This window comes from Kogia breviceps, chromosome 6 (genome assembly GCF_026419965.1).
Source record: "Kogia breviceps isolate mKogBre1 chromosome 6, mKogBre1 haplotype 1, whole genome shotgun sequence".
Taxonomy (NCBI): Eukaryota; Metazoa; Chordata; class Mammalia; order Artiodactyla; family Physeteridae; genus Kogia; species Kogia breviceps.
The window spans coordinates 64,031,007-64,052,910 of NC_081315.1; the positions used below are offsets into that span (position 1 = coordinate 64,031,007).

General features: G+C 39.1%; 1 protein-coding gene across 12 annotated transcripts in view; it reads left to right on the forward strand.

Moving 5' to 3' along the window:
• GPAT3 (glycerol-3-phosphate acyltransferase 3) overlaps nucleotides 1-21,904 on the forward strand; it is a 58,742-nt gene that overhangs the window by 26,177 nt on the left and 10,661 nt on the right. For 8 of the 12 annotated variants that reach the window (XM_059066987.2, XM_059066989.2, XM_067035972.1 and 5 more), the window contains 4 exons: nucleotides 12,169-12,439; nucleotides 16,025-16,099; nucleotides 16,631-16,720; nucleotides 19,271-19,364. In XM_059066987.2, coding sequence (XP_058922970.1) covers nucleotides 12,169-12,439; nucleotides 16,025-16,099; nucleotides 16,631-16,720; nucleotides 19,271-19,364 — 530 coding nt within the window. Of the gene's footprint in view, nucleotides 1-8,967; nucleotides 9,003-12,168; nucleotides 12,440-16,024; nucleotides 16,100-16,630; nucleotides 16,721-19,270; nucleotides 19,365-21,904 lie in introns of all 12 variants that reach the window. The other 4 variants (XM_067035977.1, XM_067035976.1, XM_067035974.1 and 1 more) reach the window with 2 other exon arrangements.

The following is a 21,904-nucleotide window of genomic DNA, read 5'->3' on the forward strand; positions in this document are numbered from 1 at the left end:
TGTATATCATGGGTCATGATAGTTCCGCTGATTTTGCCCCCTTTTCTTTTTGTGGACCTATTATATGGTACATACGAATCTCATTCTAAAGCAGGGACACTTGTGAAACTTTTATGTAGTGAGGTTTTTTTTTTTCTTCAGTTTGCATGGTATTCGTATTTTTATTTTTCATTCTTACCGATCTCTCTACTTCCAAGAAGAGATAAACTTCAAATCTTAAAACAGCAACCAAAAAATGACCTAGCCAACAGCAACACCTCTTACAAGTATATTGCTAATTTGACAATCAAATAGATAAAATATTATCAATAATAGGTGAAACTAAGAAGAAAGATGTTAATGTGTGTCTGTGAACTCTCAGTGTTCTAATACTTACTGGTAATAACATGTTTCTCTCATTCTAAGTATTTCTTCTTCTAAATCATTTTAGGTTGTAGGGTGAGGGGTTAACATAGATCTGTCGCTCGTAGCAACAAAATGATGTTTTGATTCAGAGGTAGGGACCAATCCAGATTGTGGGGGCCTGAAGCTTATACAATTTGGAGACTCTCTTTAAGAAAAAGAATACACAAAGTTAGGTGTGGGAGCTTGGAAGGGGCCATGCAGGTGAGGAGACTGAAGCTTAACCTTCTCAGTTTTACAGTCAATCTGTCTTTGACTCAGAGACCTTGAACTCAATGTAGAGTCATGGCTGAGGATATAGCAGGTTGTATAGAGGCTGTTTTCTACAAACCTTGGCTGGGTGACAGTCCGGGTTAATGAAGATACAATGGAGGTAAATGACTTTAGAATAAACCCTAACAGTGACAACAATAAAACATCAAGGGTGATTATCCTTTCTAAACCTTGACTAACCTGCAAGATGCCTGGGGCAGCTGCTTCTGCCTCAGAGAGGACTTGGGGAGGAAGGATACCGGCAGGACATCGTTGTGCTGAATCACAAATTGGACAGAACAGCCTCCTTGGGCAACTCGGACCTGGCTGAACTACAAACTGAGGGAGTATTAAATGGACCACTGCCCAGGGGCTGCTTTTTATTGGGCTTATTGTAGGAAGACCTAATGGGGTGTGCTCCAGGCTGTAAAAGATTCCTGCCCCAGATGAAAAAAAAAAAAAAAACAGTGACTTGAGTTCCTGTTTCCTGGGAGGGATGATTAAGTCTAAGTCAGTCAGTGACAAGTGCGTGTCCAGATTAATGACAGATGGAGGCCACTTATAGGTTTTCCCATATCAAAGTTCCATTTCTTTCTTCAAAGGTAGGACAGATACTCAGTAGAAGTGCTACTCAGGGCTTCTCTTTAGCAAGGAAGAACTGGGGCTGATGTGGAGTTGATGGGAAACATCTTACATCTTTGAGGTTTGTCAAAGAGCAACTGTTGGACAGAGTGACATGAAATTTGAAGGTTTAGGATATGAGAGAACATTTGGTTTTGGAGTCACAGACTTGGTTTCAAATCCTGGTTCTATTCCTTTCTCTCCCCATGGCTCCAGGTAAGTTACCCAATCATTCTGAGCCTTAGTTTCCTAGTCTGTAAAATGGGGATAATAGATAATACCTCATAGGATTATGGGGATTACATGAGTGTACATGTCAAGGGTTTAGCACACAGTTTGGCATCAGGAAGCATTCAATAAATGTCAGTTGTCTTTTTAGTTTAGGAAGGAAGACAAAATTATTCGTGGGAAGGGTAGGTATGATTGGCTAGAGCCTCTAATTGGGATTATAGCTAAAAGTTGTGAAGACTCTTAAATGTAACAGTTTTCTTTTTTTAAAATTTATTTATTTATTTATTTATTTATTTTGGCTGCACCGGGTCTTCGTTGCAGCTCATGGGATCTTCACTGCGGCATGCAGACTCTTAGTTGCAGCATGCGGGATGTAGTTCCCTGACCAGGGATTGAACCTGGGCCCCCTGCATTGGGAGCGTGGAGTCTTACCCACTGGACCACCAGGGAAGTCCCTGTAACAGTTTTCTGATTCCCCCCCAAAATTGAGGCATAATTAACATACATTAAACTGTACAAATATCAACTGTTCAACAGATGAATTTTTACATTCTTGTAAACCAATGTGACTACTACCCAGATTCAGCTGAAGAACATATTCATGATCTCAAAGTTCTCTTAGGCCCTGCCTAGTAGGCGTGACTCATCCCTCAGTCCTCATTGTAACCTCTCTTGATTTCCGTCATTATCAATTAGTTTTTCCTATTTTTTTGAAATTCACATAAATGAAATCATATAGAATGGGCTCTTGTGTTTTTTTCAAGCAGCATAATGTTTATGAGATTTCTCCATGTTACATGAATCTGGATTTTTTTTAATTGCTGTGGAGTATTTCTTTATACAAATACATAAAAATTTGTTTACCCATTATTGTGTTGATTGATTTGAGTTATTTTAGTTTTTAGCTGTTAGGAATAAAGCTGCTATGACCATTGTTGTGAACCTGTTTACTTGTTTTTCTTGGGTACATACCTTGAAGTGGAATTGCCAGGTCATAGGGTAAACAAGTGTGTTTAACTGTTGGAAACTGCTAAATGGTATTCCAAAATGGTTGTACACTCTCAGAGCTGTGTCTGCATTCCATAGCCTCTTCAGTGCTTGGTATTTTTGGCCCTTTTAATTATAGCCATTGTGGTGGGTACGTAGTAGTACATATGTCATTTTGGTTTTTAAAAATAGCATTTTTAGTACTTTTCTCTCACTATGTAAAATAATACATATACTTTCTTGAAAAATTAGACATTGCAGATGTATAAGAAAATTAAAAGTTACCCACATAAAATCCTATTACTGAGAAAAGACCTAATATTTTGATATCTTTCCTTATAGTTTTTCCCCCATTCCTATATATTTTAAAAAGTGTAATTATTTTAAATTAGCTGATTTGGGGTTGGACCCTGATGTCTTTACTTTTATAGATTCCAAAGATATTCTAATGTGCAGCCATGCTTGAGAACTACTGAGTTAGTTCAACTCCTTTTTTTCCCTCTCCCATCTGTGTATTGAGTATTTTAGTGCCTGGCCTGGCACTCTCTCTGTAATGACTGAATGAATGAATGAATGAGATTTAGATGAGGAAATTGATTCCCAGCTAAACTGACTTTTCAAATGAGTTTCTTAAACAGATTTTAAAAAAATACAGTATTCAGTTTTAAAAAGTAAAGAGAATAATAGAGTTAATTCCCTTATAGCCATCGCCCAAATTCAACAAGAATTTGCTTTATCTATCCCTTTTTTCAGTTTTTCCTTTGTGGAAGTATTTTATTTAATTAAAGGTTTAATTACAGATGTAGTATGTCAGCAATGTCGAAAATCAGAGAATACAGGTAAGCAATCAGAAACACTGTATTCTCACTTTTTTGTGTGTGTGTGCTGTCATGTATTTTAATGTATAATTGTAGTGACTAATTTTAAAAATTTTATTGGAGTATAGTTGCTTTACAATGTTGTGTTTCTACTGTACAGCAAAGTGAAGCAGCTATACATATACATGTATCCCCTCTTTTTTGGATTTCCTTCCCATTTATGTACCCAGAGAGCACTGAGTAGAGTTCCCTGTGCTGTACAGTAGGTTCTCATTAGTTATCTATTTTATACATAGTATCAATAGTGTTATGTCAGCCCCAATCTCCCAATTCATCTCATACCCCCATCCCCCGTACTCTCACCTTAATGAATGTCCTTTTATGGGAGGTGTTTTTTTTGGTTTTTTTTTTGCGGTATGCGGGCCTCTCACTGCCGTGGCCTCTCCCATTGCGCAGCACAGGCTCCGGACGCGCAGGCTCAGCGGCCATGGCTCACGGGCCCAGCCGCTTCGAGGCCTGTGGGATCTTCCTGGACCCGGGTACGAACCCATGTCCCCTGCATCAGCAGGCGGACTCTCAACCACTGCGCCACCAGGGAAGCCCTTATGGGAGTATTTTAAAACTAGATATTATGTCATTTTACCTCTAAGTACCTTAGTATGCGTCTCAAAAATCGGACTTTTTAAAAACAATCTGGATACCATTATTACACTTAACTAAGTTAATAACAGTAAACTGGATTTTTAAAAAGTTCTTAGGAAGGAGAGCAGTGGTAGTCAGGAACACAAAGGATTCACTGTGAAATAAGCATAGTCAAATCGCCTAATTTATGTGCTGGAAATTGTAACTTGACCAGGGAATTTTTTGCACATGGTGTATCTCAAGCTTATCCTTGCGATGGTAAATTATTTTGAAAAAAGGTGGCAAAAAGTGGACTGGAAACCTGTGCAGTTGGGGGACTGTGTAGTTGATGAGCTCATTAGTGTATTAATATCTGTGATGGTTAATGAACTGGAGAAGAATGACGGACGATAGAGCTCAGTGGTCTGTTCAGTGATCTGTCCTTCGCTGTGGCTTGTTAGAATTGTATCAGGACCTTGAACTATGCCTAAGGGATTGAACCATGTGTCTTATCTCTCCGGAGGCTGGCACTGAATATTTCTGCTCTTTAATCCCAGATGCTCTGATCCACCCCACTCCCCAGCCCCAACCGCATACAGTTAATCTTTTTTTAAAAAATAAATTTATTTACTTATTTTTTGGCTGCGTTGAGTCTTCGTTACTATGCGCTGGCTTTCTCTAGTTGTGGCAAGCGGGGGCTACTCTTTGTTGCAGTGCGCGGGCTTCTAATCGTGGTGGCTTCTCTTGTTGCAGAGCACGGGCTCTAGGTGCACGGGCTTCAGTAGATGTGGCACACAGGCTCAGTAGTTGTGGCTTGTGGGCTCTAGAGCACAGGGTCAGTAGTTGTGGCGCACAGGCTTAGTTGCTCCGCGGCATGTGGGATCTTCTTGGACCAGGGCTCGAACCCATGTCCCCTGCTTTGGCAGGAGGACTGTCAACCACTGCGCCACCAGGGAAGCCCGCATACAATTAATCTTTACAGCTACTTTACCCTGATCTCTTTAATCAGACCAATCACATTTATGGATCAGGAAGGATATTGAGGCATGGGAGGGAAGAATGTAGGCCTGGCTTTCTTGCCAAGAACCGGAGACCCTCAGAGGAGATTCTCATAGCAGAAAAAGGACCTTGCCACCACTAGTTGGAGCTGGGACAGGTAAACTCCTTCCTGCCCAATTGCTTAATAATTATGTAGGGGGATATAGAGTAAACTTTGTTTTTTAAGGGACGTATTTATTTAATACTATTTAGTATTTATTTAATCCTATAATAGGTAAATCATGGAAATAAGGGATTAACAGATATTGTCTCCTTCAATTCTTTTTTTTCTAAAATTGTGGTAAAAACACTTCACGTAAGATCTACCCTCTCAACAAAATTTTAAGTGTACGATACAGTATTGTTAATTATAGGCCATACTGTACAGCAGATCTCAAGTACAATTTTTACAAAATTGAAGCATAATATACATAGACAAGAGTGTAAAATTATAAATGTACAACTTGATGGATTTCCCAAAGTAAATGTACTCATGGATCTCTCATCTAGATCAAGAAATAGAACATTAACAGTGTCCCAGAAAGTGCCCCTAACGCCCCCTCTAAGTCACTACAGGACGAGGAAGTTTTTTGTTTTGTTTTTGTGGATTCCAAGCCAGCTTTAATTTTTAAATTTCCTGTGGAAATAGTGCTAAAGGAGATTTCTATTTCATGGTACTGCTACTATATGATCACGTATATTTTTGGTTAATTAGGCTTATGATTGGATAGGACTCTAGCTCAAACAGACTAATTCAAAGCTTCCATGAGAGAGTGTGTTTTAAACTCTGAGCTTCTGACTTTTGGAACATAGCCTATTGGTAGGTTAAGGATCACCTTCTATACATAAGCCGCTATATCCACTTTTGATCTGTGGTGGACCCTGATTTTCCATAATTGCTGACCTAGAAAGCATACGTTACAACAGCTGGGATATGGAAAAACTAGCGTGATTTATAAATGGGCAGTTATTCCAAGAGTTCACTCAGCTAATTTAGAGTTAATTATATTTGAGATGGTTTTAACTTCAGCCTCCATTTCTTTTAACAGGCCTTTCATAGCTGGTATTATTTATGTACCAGTGACTTGCTCAAGGCAGGTGGCACAGGCAGCTTGTGCAATTCATCTCTTGCATTAGATATAATTGTTCTAATTTTATTTTCATCCCAGCATGAACCTTGTCATGTTGGCCAAAGCACTGGTGTAAGGACAAAGTTCAAATGTTTATGGCTTTCCCTTTCTGAGGTTAACTTGCGAAACAAAAGGGAATATTTTCTAGAATCAGGGTTTTACCAATTTAAGAACTGTGGGTTGCTCTGAAAGATCACGATTAATTTATTAATAATAACGAGGTTTCCTTAATGACAATAAAACCAGTATAGAAACTGTCTGTCCTAGTTAAATCTGATATGTATTTATATCTATATTTTGAAGACTTTTGGTCTCCTTACAAACATTTTTTGGTGTCAAAAGAATTATTTCCTCTTTTTCTAAGGTGTATTTTGATGCCTGATACATAGTGAGTATCCCCCATACGTGGAGTGAATTGAATATTTTTTCCTGTTAGAAGTTCATACTTAGGGTGAATTCAGTCAGTATTTCTGACCCTCCAGTAGTCAATATTCAGGAAGGAAGTAACATTATAAATTCAGTAGTGCTTCTTTTGACATCTAATTTTATAATACCTAATTTCAGATTTTGTGTGCCTTATTAAAGAGCTCTTAAGCTAGTACCTGCTCTCTTACAATATAGAGCTTCATTTTGGGAACAATTGTCAGTTCCATGTAACTTTTTGTTTTTTCTTGGTTATAGCACATGTGTAGCCACCACCTAATTTAATAAGTAAAACTTTACAAAACAAATTCTCCTGTTTATCCCTCCCTGATTCCATTGCCCTGCCAAACCTGAAACTACTACTCTGATTTTGATTATTTTAATGCATATTTTCATACTTCCCCTATACATGTATGTACTTTTTTTTTTTTTTTTTTTGTGGTACGTGGGCCTCTCACTGTTGTGGCCTCTCCCGTTGCGGAGCACAGGCTCTGGACACGCAGGCTCAGCGGCCATGGCTCACGGGCCCAGCCGCTCCACGGCATGTGGGATCTTCCCGGACTGGGGCACGAACCCATGTCCCCTGCATCGGCAGGCGGATTCTCTCAACCACTGTGCCACCAGGGAAGCCCAGTATGTATTCTTAAACAATACATAGTATTTATTGTTTTGCATTATTCAAACTCTATAAAAATATCACATTGCACATATTACTCGGAATTGTTTGTTCCTTCTGATATTTGCGAATTATCTAATTTGGTAAATTTTAGTTAATTTCTTTTAACTGCTGTGTACTTTATACTTCATATATCCATTTTTAAAAATATGAGCTGCCACTTATTTACATATAATTGACATATAACATTATATTAGTTTCAGGTGTACAATATAATGATTCAATATTTGTATATATTTTTTAAAAATTAAATTAAATTAAATTTTTCTTGGCCACGCCATGTGGGTGGCATGTGGGATCTTAGTTCCCCGATCAGGGATCAAACCCGCAGAGTCTTAACCACTGGACCTCCAGGGAAGTCCCGATATTTGTGTATATTGCTGTATATCCACCTATTGAATGAACCTTTGTATTGATTCCACTATTTTGCTGTTATAAACATTGTGGCAAGATGTTCTTATATATACCTGTTTGTGCACAATTTTATAAGAAGCTCTCTAGAATATAAGGAAAAAGTTCTTCCTTAAAGTGGAATACCAAATAATAAATATGGAAGGAATGAAGGAGAGAGAAAATACTATTTTAAAAGACACATAGTACTAATTTATTTGGGGTGAAAGTGTGAGGAGCAGGATATTTCCGTAGTTTCAAAGCATCTCCCTTTTATAGATACTTATAGGTAATAATTACCTACTTATTAATCAAAAAGAGAAAAATAGTAACTTCACAGTGGAGGAACCCTGTAAGCACTGACTACCTTAAACCAACTGGTCAAAATTAAACGTCACAAATCATGGGACAAACTGACATCAGTGCCTCCCCATGTGATGCACTGAGAAGGATACAGCATCACTTACATAGTATTCCTGCCCAAAGTATACAACCTGCATCTAAGCATGAAGAGACATCACGTTAACCCAGATTGAGACATTCTACAAAATAAATGGCTTGTGCTCTTAAGAAATGTCAGTATCTTGAAAAACAAAGAAAGGCTGAGGAAACTTTTCATATAATAGGAGACTACAGAGACGACATGTATTGTACAATCCTGGATTGAATCCTGGACCAGGAAAAAAATGCTGTGAAAGATATTGGTACCATTGTCAGAATTTCAATAAGGTCTGTAGATACTAGTGTTGCAGTAATGTCAACTTTCCTCATTTTGATAATTGTACAGTGGTTATGGGAGTTCCCTGACAGTCCAGCAGTTAGGACTCGGTGCTTTCACTGCCGTGGCCCTGGTTCAATCTCTGGTTGGGGAATTAAGATCCCACAAGCCCTCCGGCAAGGCCAAAAAAAAAAAAAAAGTACTGTGGTTAAATAAGTGAAGCTCCATGTCCTAAGTAAATCTATGCTGAAATATTTGGGGGTAAGGGGCATGACGTCTGCAATTTATTCTCAAGTGGTTCAGAATATAGTATTGTTTTATACATACAGAGATATGACAGTAAAGCAAATGTGACAAAACGTTGGCGGTTCGTGGATCTGGGTAAAGTGGACCATCACTGCAGTTTTTCTGTATATTTGCAATTATTAAACGCAGATCTTCCTGCAGTGTACCTGGAAGTAGAGTTGCTGCGTCTTGGGCTGTGAATATCTTTAAATTTACTAGACAGTGCCAAATTGTTTTCTAGTGTGGTTGTGCTAATTACATTCCCTTGTCCCAGGTCTTTACCGACACTTGATATTATTTAATTAAAAACTTTTATCGGTCTTCATGGGTATGAAATAGCATCTCATTGTGGTTTTTGCATTTCTCTGATTATAGGGAAGCTGAACATGGTTTTAAATGTTTATTTAAAAGTAAGTAAGTCGGGCTTCCCTGGTGGCGCAGTGGTTGAGAATCCGCCTGCCGATGCAGGGGACACGGGTTCGTGCCCCGGTCTGGGAAGATCCCACATGCCGCGGAGCGGCTGGGCCCGTGAGCCATGGCCGCTGAGCCTGCGCGTCCGGAGCCTGTGCTCCGCAAGGGAGAGGCCACAACAGTGAGGCCTGCATACCACAAAAAAAAAAAAAAAAAAAAAAAAAAAAAAAAGTAAGTAAGTCATTAGGCTTACTCTTTTTATGAATTCCTTGCCATATACTTAAGCATTTTTTTAACTGAGTTCTTTGATGTTTTCTTATTAATTTTTTGTATGTTAATATAGTTTGGAAATGAATCCTTTGTCAGTTAGATGCATTGCAGTTACCCACATACTTTTGAAAGAGGCTTAAGGAAAATATAAAATGGAGTTATATTTTACACAGAATAAAGTAGGTCAGAGGGCATAAAAAACATTGCACATCAAATGTGTAGTGGCTAAGGGGTTGGCTTCTGTTTACAGATCTCTTCTCTCCTGGCTCAGTTAAATAATATGAGGCAACTTGAACTTGTATTTTTATCTCTGATCCTTCTGAAAAAGGTTATTTGTTTAGAAGGGCAGTCTCCTGTCTCCAGTGTATTTCATTCAGCGATTTCCCAAGTAACTGTTCATCTCTTCCCTTCCAGACTTAATAAAAAAAGTCTATACATTGCTAAATAATGAAACACTTGCACTGCTAAATATTGGCCAGTACTCAGATTGAGTAACCTGCTCTCAGTGGTACTGCAGTACCTACAGAGCAAGAGGGTAATTCAGTAACAAAACTATTTGGTTCATTTTCTAATACTGAGTAAACCTTTGCAGAGATGAGGAAAGATTAAACCACTTGGAATACGCTACTGAAAAAGATAATCTAATGATCATTCAAGAACTTACTTTAGTGCTCTCACTCTTAAGGTGACTAGGTATTAGCTTTGCATGTGGGCAAAACCAAACAAAACCCACCAAAAAACTCAAAAGTAAAATCAGAAAACTTTAGCCTTTGTGAGGACTTTCCCAGCCCCCTGCCCCCCATTTTATAAAGGAGGACACAAAGTTAGGTGACTTACTGGTTATCCCTGGTCATAGAGCAAGCTGGTGGTTGTCCTAACAGAACTTGACTTTGGATTCCAGATCCTCTTCACTTTCTACTCCAGTGCATTACGCTGCCATTCCTTCAAAAAATGGGTATATTACAGCTCCTCCTACAGATGCACATCCAAGTTCTCCAGAGGGTAGATAACGTAGCTGTCTCCACTTACCTCACTGATTTCCTAGTAAACTGAAAAATGAGAAAATCAAAGGGGGTCTTCTTTCAGGGAACTTAACGTCTTAAGTCTTGACTTTTCTAATTAATGTAAGAAGTAAATTCATTTGTGATACGCCCCATAGGGACAAATGGATAGCCATGTCACTGTGTATATAGCTACTTTCTATTTTGAAGATCTTCTCATCTATTATTTTTATTCAGTGGGTAGAACTGGGTGGCAGTAGTCATTTTTCAATCTACCAAACTTATGCTACTTTAAAGAATCTTTGAATTATTTTCTTTATGGAAAATACAATAACAGTATAAAGAGGAAAGCCTAGTCCTATTGCCCAGAGATAACAATGTTTCCTTCTGGATGTTTTTACTATATATATATATTTCATAGAGTTAAGAGTAAAGCATAGTTTTAGATCCTGACTTTTTTCACTTAACATTATAGTTTTTAATAATGTATATACTATATCTCATTGTCTGGATCTATTTTTTAAAATTAATTAATTAATTAATTTTTGGCTGCGTTGGGTTTTCGTTGCTGCACGCGGGCTTTCTCATTGCGTTGGTTTCTCTTGTTGCGGAGCATGGGCTCTAGGCGTGAGGGCTTCAGTAGTTGTGGCTCGCGGGCTCTAGAGCTTAGGCTCAGTAGTTGTGGTGCTCGGGCTTAGTTGCTCCACGGCATGTGGGATCTTCCCGGACCAGGGCTCGAACCCACGTTCCCTGAATTGGCAGGCAGATTCTTTTTTTTTGTTTTTTAAAAATTTATTTATTTATTTATGGCTGTGTTGAGTATTGGTTTCTGTGCGAGGGCTTTCTCCAGTTGCGGCGAGCGGGGGCCACTCTTCATCGCGATGCGTGGGCCTCTCTTGCGTGGAGCACAGGCTCCAGACGCGCAGGCTCAGTAACTGTGGCTCCCGGGCCCAGTCACTCCGCGGCATGTGGGATCCTCCCAGACCAGGGCTCGAACCCGTGTCCCCTGCATTGGCAGGCAGACTCTCAACCACTGTGCCACCAGGGAAGTCCCTGTCTGGATCTATTATAATGAAAATGCTACAGTGAACACTCTTGCCTGCGTTTCTGATTATTTTCTTATGACAGATTCCTAGAACTGGAATTATTGAATCATCAGCAAAACTGTTTTTAGTTTCTTCATGCCAAACAGATTTTGACAAAATTGCTCCTAGTTCCACACTTGTACAAATTGAGTATGAGAGTACCTGTGTCATTTCTGTCTTTGAACTTTATCATTAAACAAACATGTTGCTGATTTGATCATGCAAATAGGCCACTCTGTCTGATTCACGTTTCTTTGACTACTAGTAAAAAGGCTTTGAAATATTTATTAACTATCTTTTTTCTACGAATTCAGTTCATGAACTTTGCTTACTTTTTTGCAGGAGCCTATGTTTTTCTTATTAAATAATTTTTACATATTGAAAACATCAAACTTTTGTTATTTGTGGTAAATATCTTTTGCCATTTTGCCTGCTTTCTGGCTTTATAGTTTTTATCTGGGGAAAACATAAATCTTTGTTTCTACACAGTCTAGATTTATACTTGGGGAGAGTTTGTTTCTGTGAGTTCTTTTGCTAATGATTCATAAGGAGAAGGTGCAAGCAAAAGGGTTATTGAGGACCAAATTCCTCTGTAATGAATTGAAATCATTGGGTAGAAGCCGTTTCATGCAGACTCAGGGATTTTTACCTCTTTTCCCACTTCAGTTGCTTGTCTTTTATTTCTGAAATCTGCTTCATATTACCCATTAGATTTATTTATTTGTCTTCTGCACAGTTAAAGTAGCATCTTTGATCACTTGTTCTTCTGTTCTATGGCATTTTCTCATGTCCTGATGCTTTCTTTTAAGGTATTATCCAAAGAGATGAGTCACCCATGGAAAAAGGGCTGTCTGGTCTGCGAGGAAGGGACTTTGAGCTGTCTGACGTGTTTTATTTCTCCAAGAAGGGATTGGAAGCCATTGTGGAAGACGAAGTGACCCAGAGGTTCTCCTCAGAGGAGCTAGTGTCATGGAATCTTCTCACAAGGACCAATGTAAATTTCCAGTACATCAGTCCGAAGCTCACCATGGTGTGGGTACTGGGCGTCATAGTGCGCTACTGTGTCCTACTACCTCTGAGGTATGTCTCCTGCCCAGTAACTTGATGGTACAATCGGTTCAGCTTTCTTTTTTTAAAAAATATATTAATTTTATTTATTTATTTTTGGCCTCATTGGGTCTTCGTTGCTGCGTATGGGCTTTCTCTAGTTGCAGCTCTTCGTTGCGGTGCTCAGGCTTCTCCCTGTGGCAGCCTCTCTCGTTGCAGAGCACGGACTCTAGGCACGTGGGCCTCAGTTGTTGTGGCTCGCGGGCTCTAGAGTGCAGGCCCAGCAGTCGTCGCGCACGGGCTTTGTTGCTCGGCGGCATGTGGGATCTTCCCAGACCAGGGCCCGAACCCGTGTCCCCTGAACTGGCAGGCAGACTCTTAGCCACTGTACCACCAGGGAAGCCCGACTCAGCTTTCTTTTTAAATCGTGTATGTAATGGCCACACAAGAGTAGTAATGATACTAACCCACCCCTTCCCATTTAGAAAACACCAGTAAACGTGACCTCCACAAAAACATATTATTTATTCTCTCACGTTTTTCCCAAATGAAAGTGTGTATTCAGAATCCAGTATATGTTAACTGCATCCATGTTGCTCTTTCAGTCATGGAAAATTTGAGGATGGATAGAAAAGGGAAGTTAGAAAAAAGAAGAGAGTATTTACAGTTTCACATTCACCAGAGTGTCATCCAAACTGTGACTGCCTCTCTTTGCTGGTCTGTAGCCATTCATAGCTGCACAGGAGAAAAAAAAATTCCTCAGAGTGGTTACCACATGGGAGAGAGATATTTGGAAGGGTGAATTTGTTCCACCTAGTTCCATTTTGATCATTCACTTTTCTTATTAAAAGTTCACCAGTTGGGCCCCGTTTTGGTTCTGAGTTTGTGTGCTGCCTCATGAGGAAGTAGCCTCAAAGCCCAGTTTACTGGAGCCACAGTGTGGACTGTGAGTTGAAGGAGAGACACTAGGCAGTGGGGTGAAGTGGTTATGGTCTGTTTAGCATGGTGATGGCAGGTAGTAGCACGGGTGCCAGGCATGATATTTCTGTCGATTGATTGTCTTGCTTCATTTCCCTGGAGATGGCCTTGGTGTGCTCTCGATACAGCTTTCCAGGCAGTTGCTTCCAGCTGACTAAAATTGGCACATGAGTTGAAACCTCTTTACCATCCCTAGGGTGGCCTATCCTTGCCTCATTCAGATTTATTATGCGGGAAGAGATTGCTTAAGTGTAGGCAAAGGCACATATTTCTAAGAAGCTCTTTCTCTTTTCTTGTGCTCATGTTGCCACTGTGTAGATGTTGGGGTATGTCTTTGGGGAATCATTTCAGCTGTGATAGCAAAGTGAAATTAGGACACACTTGCTTGAACATTAAGCCAGTGTTCCCGAAGTGGGGTTCATGCACTCTGGGGATGCACAAGATTATCCGTTGTTGTGTTTGAGAAATGTTTCAGCTTTTATTTATTAGAAGTTTCTAGACTAGGGCTTCCCTGGTGGCGCAGTGGTTGAGAACCCGCCTGCCGATGCGGGGGACATGGGTTCGTGCCCCGGTCCGGGAAGATCCCACATGCTGTGGCTGGGCTTGTGAGCCAGGGTCGCTGAGCCAGCGCGTCCGGAGCCTGCGCTCCCCAACGGGAGGACCACAACAGTGAGAAGCCCGCGTATCGCAAAAAAAAAAAAAAAAAAAGAAGTTTCTAGTCTATTTATAATCAGTGCTTCCATTGATTTTATTTTTATTCTTATAAAGAAATGGAATTTCAGTAAAGTTGAATATATAGACGAGCTCGTACATCTTCACTTGGTCCATGGGTCAGGCACCGTATCCAAGGCAACCTGAAGAAAGAATGAGGATTTTACAACCCAGAGTACTTGAGATGCTCTCATATGTTGGTTAGCTTTCACTTGCTGGGGGTGCCCACCAAATAGTGATATGATTCTATTATCTAGTTTAAGTTAATGCTCATAAAATAGATACGTGACATAAAAGATTCTTGCAAAGAAACCACAGATTTAGGATAATCCAGTAGTATAAGCATCCAAGAACAAGAAGAAAATGGCAGAACTTTGGCTTCTACTCTTAGTACATACTCTTCATGGGAAAGAATTGCTTTGTAAATGCTTTTTAAAAGAAGCGGTTGCTACAAAATTGAGCATTTAAAAAACAGATTGTGCTAAAATTGTGTTGATGGTTGAATAACTGTGAATGTGGCAAAAACTATTGAATTGCCACTTTAAGTGGTGAATTGTATGACGTGTGAATTGTATCTCAGTAAAGCTCTTCAGCAACACAGATTGTGGCAGAAAACTTGTGTCATCTGTGAGAACTCTCATGTTGGCGCCCTGAGACTGGAAAACAGAATTTTCTGTTAATTTAGCAAATAAAAATGTTCAATAGTTTTGAACCCAGTTGTTAAACATGTTAAAATATATAACCTCTTCTGATTTAATGTGTAGGAACAAGTGATTCTCATTAGGACAAGATGACACAACATTATTTTAAAACATTTGTGTAATCGATGGATGAGATTAAACAGTCATTTAGTTATTGCATTAGTGACTGACATGGAAATATGGCATCCGAAGAAAAACTGAATCGGACCTTCAAATTGCTGTGTCAAAAGGTGTTAAACCAAGACTTTAACAAGGTTTAACAACTTAACAAGGTCTTTATAAGGAAGCCCCATTTATTTTGGAAGGTATAAAATCTCAGCTTTTTCTTTTTGAGTAATTCTGTTTACATTGCTAAACATGACTATTTCATTTTTGAAAGTAAAAGCACTTTTCAAAAATGAGAAAGTGTCTGTGGAAATGACAGGTATTGTCTGTCACCTTGTTTACTAACTTCTGAGCTACCTAGAACCGCACAAGGGAACCACACTTAGATTTGCATGGAAGGATTCCTACATGGTGATATAACTTGGTGCTCTTATTATGAAAGAGCCTTTAAGTAAAACTTTCTCGTCATTTGCTATAAATTGTAAATTTCTTTGAGAAAAATTTGAATTGTGCCCTTTTGCCCCCATCATTAAAAAGCATAGAAAAACAAGTTATTTTCAGACCTTTGCAAGGTATTTTCCTTTTACAACCTCACCATGCCACACCAAAGTATCTCGAACAAAGTAAGTTAACTACTTCCAACCTGAAATGACTCCTTTATACAGCGTAAAACTCTTTTCTAAGAAGTTAATATGTGTATATTTAAAAAATTTTAAAAAAATACTTCAGAAAAGCAGAACAGCAAGACTTTTATTCTCTTCACTAGCCCGCTTAACCCTTTGATGATTGCATAGATTGAACGTGGCAGTTTTGTGAACAAATTTCCAGGCCTGCTATATGCCTCTATAGACTGGTTATGTGCTTGCTGTTATTTTGAAAATGGTATCATACTCTACACATTATTTAGAAGTTTGCTCTTTTTTTTTCTCAAAATGTACAAAGAACCATTCTTCCATGTCAGAATCTATAGATTTGCCCAATTCTTTGAATGGCTGCATCATATTGCATAGCTAGATGCTCCTCAAGTTATTTACAATTTAATTTTTTATGAACTTTATATTCCTTCCCTTTTCCCCCTACTGTTCAACTAGGTTTTGCATTACTGTTTCTTTTCTTTTTTCAGGGTTACCTTGGCTTTCATTGGGATCAGTTTTTTGGTTATAGGAACTACACTGGTTGGACAGCTGCCAGAAAGCAGGTGAAATGTTTCCTTCCTCCCAGACATTAATAGGATTGTCCATCTTCTTAGCTGTATCCACAAAGAGAATATTTGTGTGATTCCTATGAACTGCGTCAAATTTATGGCCTCAGCATGCGTATTAAAATGCTGCTCACTTCATCTTCATAGTCTTTATTTGATTTCCCATGATGCTTACATTTAAACTGACAGAAGTTGCTTTTCAAAAGGGGAAGTGAAGAGAAGGAAGCAAATGGACTGAGGGACTCAAGGAAAGCAAGAGAGTCTTGTAGTATTGTCCAGCTCATGAGGCTGAGACCAAAGAAGCTTCAGCTTATCTTGGGCAGGAATTTTATCATGCTAGTGCTTGGTCAGGATTTATCATTGGTCAGGGTGGAAGCTATTTTCCATTAGAGTTTTGTCCTAAATACCTCAGCGAGACAGTGAGAATTGAAATGTATGCTGCTGTCAAGGAGTACATTGAAGCTTTTATTGTATTGTTTCTTAGGAGTGCCCAGAGCTGCACAATAAAATGTTTTCTCTTTCCTTCAGCCTCAAAAACCGGCTGAGTGAACTGGTCCACCTGACTTGCTGCAGGATCTGTGTTCGGGCCCTCTCTGGTACCATTCATTATCATAACAAGTGAGTGTTGGCTGGCTTCCTGCCAGCCTTTCTCTAGGTAAATCAGCTTGTGATTGACAGTAGTAGGTGGAAAGAAGCAGGTGAAATAAGAGTATTTCCAGTGTGTTCACCCCTCCTGCTTAGAGCATCACAGACATAACAGTGCACAAAAACACTTTTCAAGGTTGTGAAGAACCTAGGGCCAGGACAGGAATAAAGATGCAGACATAGGGAATGGACTTGAGGACACGAGGAGGGGGAAGGGTAAGCTGGCACGTAGTGAGAGAGTGCTATGGACGTATATACACTACCGAATGTAAAATAGATAGCTATTGGGAAGCAGCCGCATAGCACAGGGAGATTAGTGCTTTGTGACCACCTAGAGGGGTGGGATAGGGAGGGTGGGAGGGAGATGACAGAGGGAGGAGATACGGGGAAGTATGTATACGTATAGCTGATTCACTTTGTTATACAGCAGAAACTAACACATCACTGTAAAGCAATTATACTCCAATAAAGATGTTTAAAAAACAAACAAAAAAAACCCTTACTTTTCAAAAGCAATCCGTTTGCAGAGGGAACATAATAATAAACATGTAATGACCTTAATAAATAGGCATTTATGCTGTGCAGGCCAGGCCTGTACTTCTCATAGGTGATCCCTTTGAGAAGGTGCTATGTTATCCTGTTTTACGGGGTGAAGAAATGGAAGCTCTGGGTTTGGTTGTCTAGGGTCACGTGGCTAGTAAATGGGAGAGTCAGGTTTTAAACTGGTTCCATGTAAAAAATTTTAAATGGTGAAGGTGACAGGCCTGCAGAATGGTGGAGAGAGGGCTAGACTTGGGAATCCTGAGTCTGGTTTCTAGTCTCAGCTCTGCCACTTCTAAAATCCCACAGCTGAGCCTTAAAACAGAACCCAGCATTCTGCTTACCTCACCCCTCATCAGAGAGGAGAAAGGTAGTAAGTGAAGTTATTAGCTACATGGAGGTCATTTTGATTGTTTTTGAATTACTTTTCTGGAAACTAAATTTTATTTTTTTATATTTAATATCATTATTTTAAAAGTTATAGGACAAGTGTCTTTTTTTTACTGACAGGATCTTTCTAAAAAAATTTTAAAATTTTTATACAACTTTTAAAAGTTACTTGCCACTTACAGTCATTATAAAATATGGGCCATATTCCCTGTGTTGTACAGCACATCCTTGAGCCTGTCTTACACCCAGTAGTTTGCACCTCCCACTCTCCACCCCTGTGATGCCCCTGCCATACACACTTTTAACCACTCGTTTTCTCTCTATATCTGTGTGACTGGATGTCTGTGTCTTTTTTGTAGAAGGGAAACATTTCATCTTCTGGCTTTACCATGTGTTACCAACATAAAAGTCCCCTTAAATTTCTAAAATTACAGGATTTGTGATTGGGCTGTGAGTTTTGGGGTGAGGATTAGAAGAAAATGTTTTGGTAAAAGTGTGATTAGAGGAAACATCTTCTACAGAAGAGGAGCTTTAATTATATAGGAGTTCACAACTTATTGTAGAATTGCTTCTAATTTTAAGGAAAACATACTAAAGTTGTAATGCATTTGGTTCCCTTTCTTCTCTGTATGGGTCCAAAGAAAACCACTTTGCTTCATTAGTGTGAAATACCATTTGAACTTTAGGACAGAGGTTGACACACTAAACTATGGGCTTGTAGGCGACATGTGGCCTGCCATCTGATTTTTGTAAATAAAGTTTTATTGGAACACAGCCATGCTCATTCATTTATGTATTATCTGTGGCGGCCTTTGTAACAAAATAGCAGAGTCCAGGAATTTTGACAGGGATTGGCTGGCTTGCAAAGCCTAAAGTATTTACTCTCTGGCCTGCGATAAGAAGAGTTTGCCAACCTCTGTTTTAGGGGGATAGGAAGGAGGAAACTACAGTGAATTTAGTCTGGATCATCCTGAAGCCACTGAAAGTGATACTTATGAAGATTGAAATAATGTGAAAATACTTATGGTAAAATAAGTAAAACTTACATATACAAAGTTTATTAAAGTTATGGAATCTTTGTAATTCAGTCTAATGTTTTAAAATTAGTTTTTCATCATAAAAGGACAATATGATCATTATAGAAAAGTGATATAAATATATGTAAAGGGAAAATCATGGGCCCCTCTTCCTATACTCTTACCCCCCTCCCATCATACTGCCTGGAGACAACCTTTTTTTTTTTTTTTTTTTTTGTGGTATGCGGGCCTCACTGTTGTGGCCTCTCCCGTTGCGGAGCACAGGCTCCGGACGCGCAGGCTCAGCGGCCATGGCTCACGGGCCCAGCCGCTCCGCGGCATGTGGGATCTTCCCGGATCGGGGCACGAACCCGTGTCCCCTGTATCGGCAGGCGGATTCTCAACCACTGCGCCACCAGGGAAGCCCGACAACCTTTTTAAGATGAGCCCGTATACTTTGAAACTTTATTTTTTTAGTGTACTTTTAAAAGCAAAATAGCATGAATTTCTACATGCTGTTCTGCAAAATAGTGGCCATTTTTCAAGATTTAGTATTAACCATTGTTTGTAATTGCAGGCAGTACAGACCCCAGAAGGGAGGCATTTGTGTTGCCAACCATACTTCACCGATAGATGTTTTGATCTTGACAACGGATGGATGCTATGCTATGGTAAGAACAACGCGTTGATATTTCAAGTAATTGCATGTGTTGTGGATTCTTCAAACTTTTGTTTTATTTTGGCACAAATTAGAAAGTTAGTTTTATATTAGAAAGTGACGGGGTTATACTATGTAAGTATATAAGTTCTCAGTATTAATATAGTTACACGAGGAATATATAGTGCAAGAAAAAGAAGGAAAACAGCCATTATATTTAAGGTAGTAAGAAATTAATGAAATGTAGACATACTTGAGCATGATTGGACTTTATAAAGTTGATTCCATCTTGCTTGTAAAATCCCTGCAATGTTTAATAAGCAATAAAAACGTAAAAAAAAAAAAAATCCCTGCAATGTTTAATGACACTTTGAGATGTTAAAGTCTTCCTCCTTAGAGCTGTACAAATCCCTTACCAGCCAATTAGTTCTGTCTCCCTTCAGGGAGTCATATGCAATTAAAGAAAAAAAACCTGTCCCTTTAATGAAGATCAAGCAAGGAAGGTAGATATATATACCACATTGCCTTTCTCAGTTCTTGCCTACAGCCGCAAAAGAAAAGAAAAGAAAAAAACCCCACCAACAAACCACAAAGCCCACAGTAAAAATCAGACACCTCAAAAGACCTTTTTGTGGCATTTCTGGCATGTTTTCAATTCAAAGGGTGTTTTCTGTGACCTTGAAGAACTTGTCAAGATTTCCTCCCTCTCTTTTATGTATATGTCAAGTAAAATTTGGAGGATCACTAAAGATAATTCTTTCTGGCTCGTGGTAAATATGCCCTAAGCTGGCGTGTGAATAGAATAATGGGAGAGGAATCCTGGGGAATCCTCTTTTCATATCTCATGGTGGTGGCTTGGGCTTCAGAGAGAACAGATGGATTTTATTTCACGTGTCAGCTCCAGTGACTGATAGTCATGGTCTGGTGTGCTTTCCTGGGAAGGCATTTGAAGGGAGCCATTATTTAATTAATTAATTTATTTATTTTGAGGTATAGTTGATGTACAGTATTATATGAGTTTCAGGTGTACAACATAGTGATTCACAATTTTTAAACGTTATATTCCATTTATAGTTATTATAAAATATTGGCTGTATTCCCTGTGCTGTACAACGTATCTTTGTAGCTTATTTATTTTCTGCATAGTAGTTTGTACCTCTGAGTCCCCTCCTCCTATGACTGATAGTCATGGTCTGGTGTGCTTTCCTGGAAAGGAAGGCATATGAAGGGAGCTATTGTTGATTTAAGTGTCTGCTGCAGATAGGCAAGTAGGGAGTGCTGGCATGTGTGTTGGTAGCTGACAATCTGTGGCTTATACAGTCATTGAGGGGGGTTTGAAGACCTTTGTAAAAGCTCCTAGCTCACTGCCAGATATTTAATCTGTCTAAGATACAAGTTCAGTTATATAACTCTTGGGCAACCACATTTTAACACGTTATTAAATTTCTCTAAGTTGTGGAGCTCTTTCTGAATTTAAGGAAGCTTTAGCCACCACTCTGGAAAGACTTAATGGGAATTGGTAGTTCTTAACCTTTTTTAGGTTAGCAATCAGTTAGTATTTATGTATCCTTTTTTTTAGAAAAACAACAGCATACATTTGCATCATACAAACAAAATTTTGTGTATAATTTCAAGATGTTTATGGATCCCAGAAAGCCCATCCAGAGACACCAGAAAGCCCATCCAGAAACCCTCATGTTAACAATCCTGAGTAGACCCCACCCAGTTCTGGGTATATATAATAATTCCTTGCATTTATGTGGACAAGCACTTTCACATCCATTGTGTTTGACCTTCCCTATAATCCAAAGGGGTTAGGGCTGAGATGTTGTAGTTGAGAAAGCAGAGGTTCAGGCGTCTTAACCAACTTGCCTAATCATGATTTTGTGTTTCTGATACAATATTCATTCCCTGTCCTGGTCAACAAAGAGTTGAGTATAACTCATTTGTGACTGAGGGCCTCAGAATTTTGTTATTATTTTCCATCCTTCTTGATCATATATAAGTGCAATTACAGGTGCAGTATACAATTGTAAAATTTACAATATTAGCCAAGGCTTAGAAAAGCATAGAACCTGTGAACTTTCTGATGGGTTGAGTGATAGAAACCAAAAGCCAGTTGGATTTCTTTATTATTTTAGTTTTAATTTTTTAATTGTAATTGAGTACAATATTATATTAGTTTCAGGCATACAACATAGTGATTCAACACATACACATTATGAATTGATCACCACTATAAGTTTAGTAACCATCTGCCACCATATAAAGTTATTGCAACATTATTGACTATATTCTCTATGCTGTACATTACATACCATTACTTATTTATTTTCTAATTGAAAGTTTGTACCTCTTAATCCTCTTCAACTATTTTGTCCCACCCCCCCCCGCCCCCCCCCCCCCCCCCCCCCCCCCCCCCCCCCGTCTCCATCCTTTCTAAGCCAACCAGATTTAAATCAGAGGCAACAGAGGACAGAAGTGGGAGGAACTGTACAACTAACATCCAGAGGTTGTATTTGTCCTCTTTTGGCTAAATATAAACTATACATC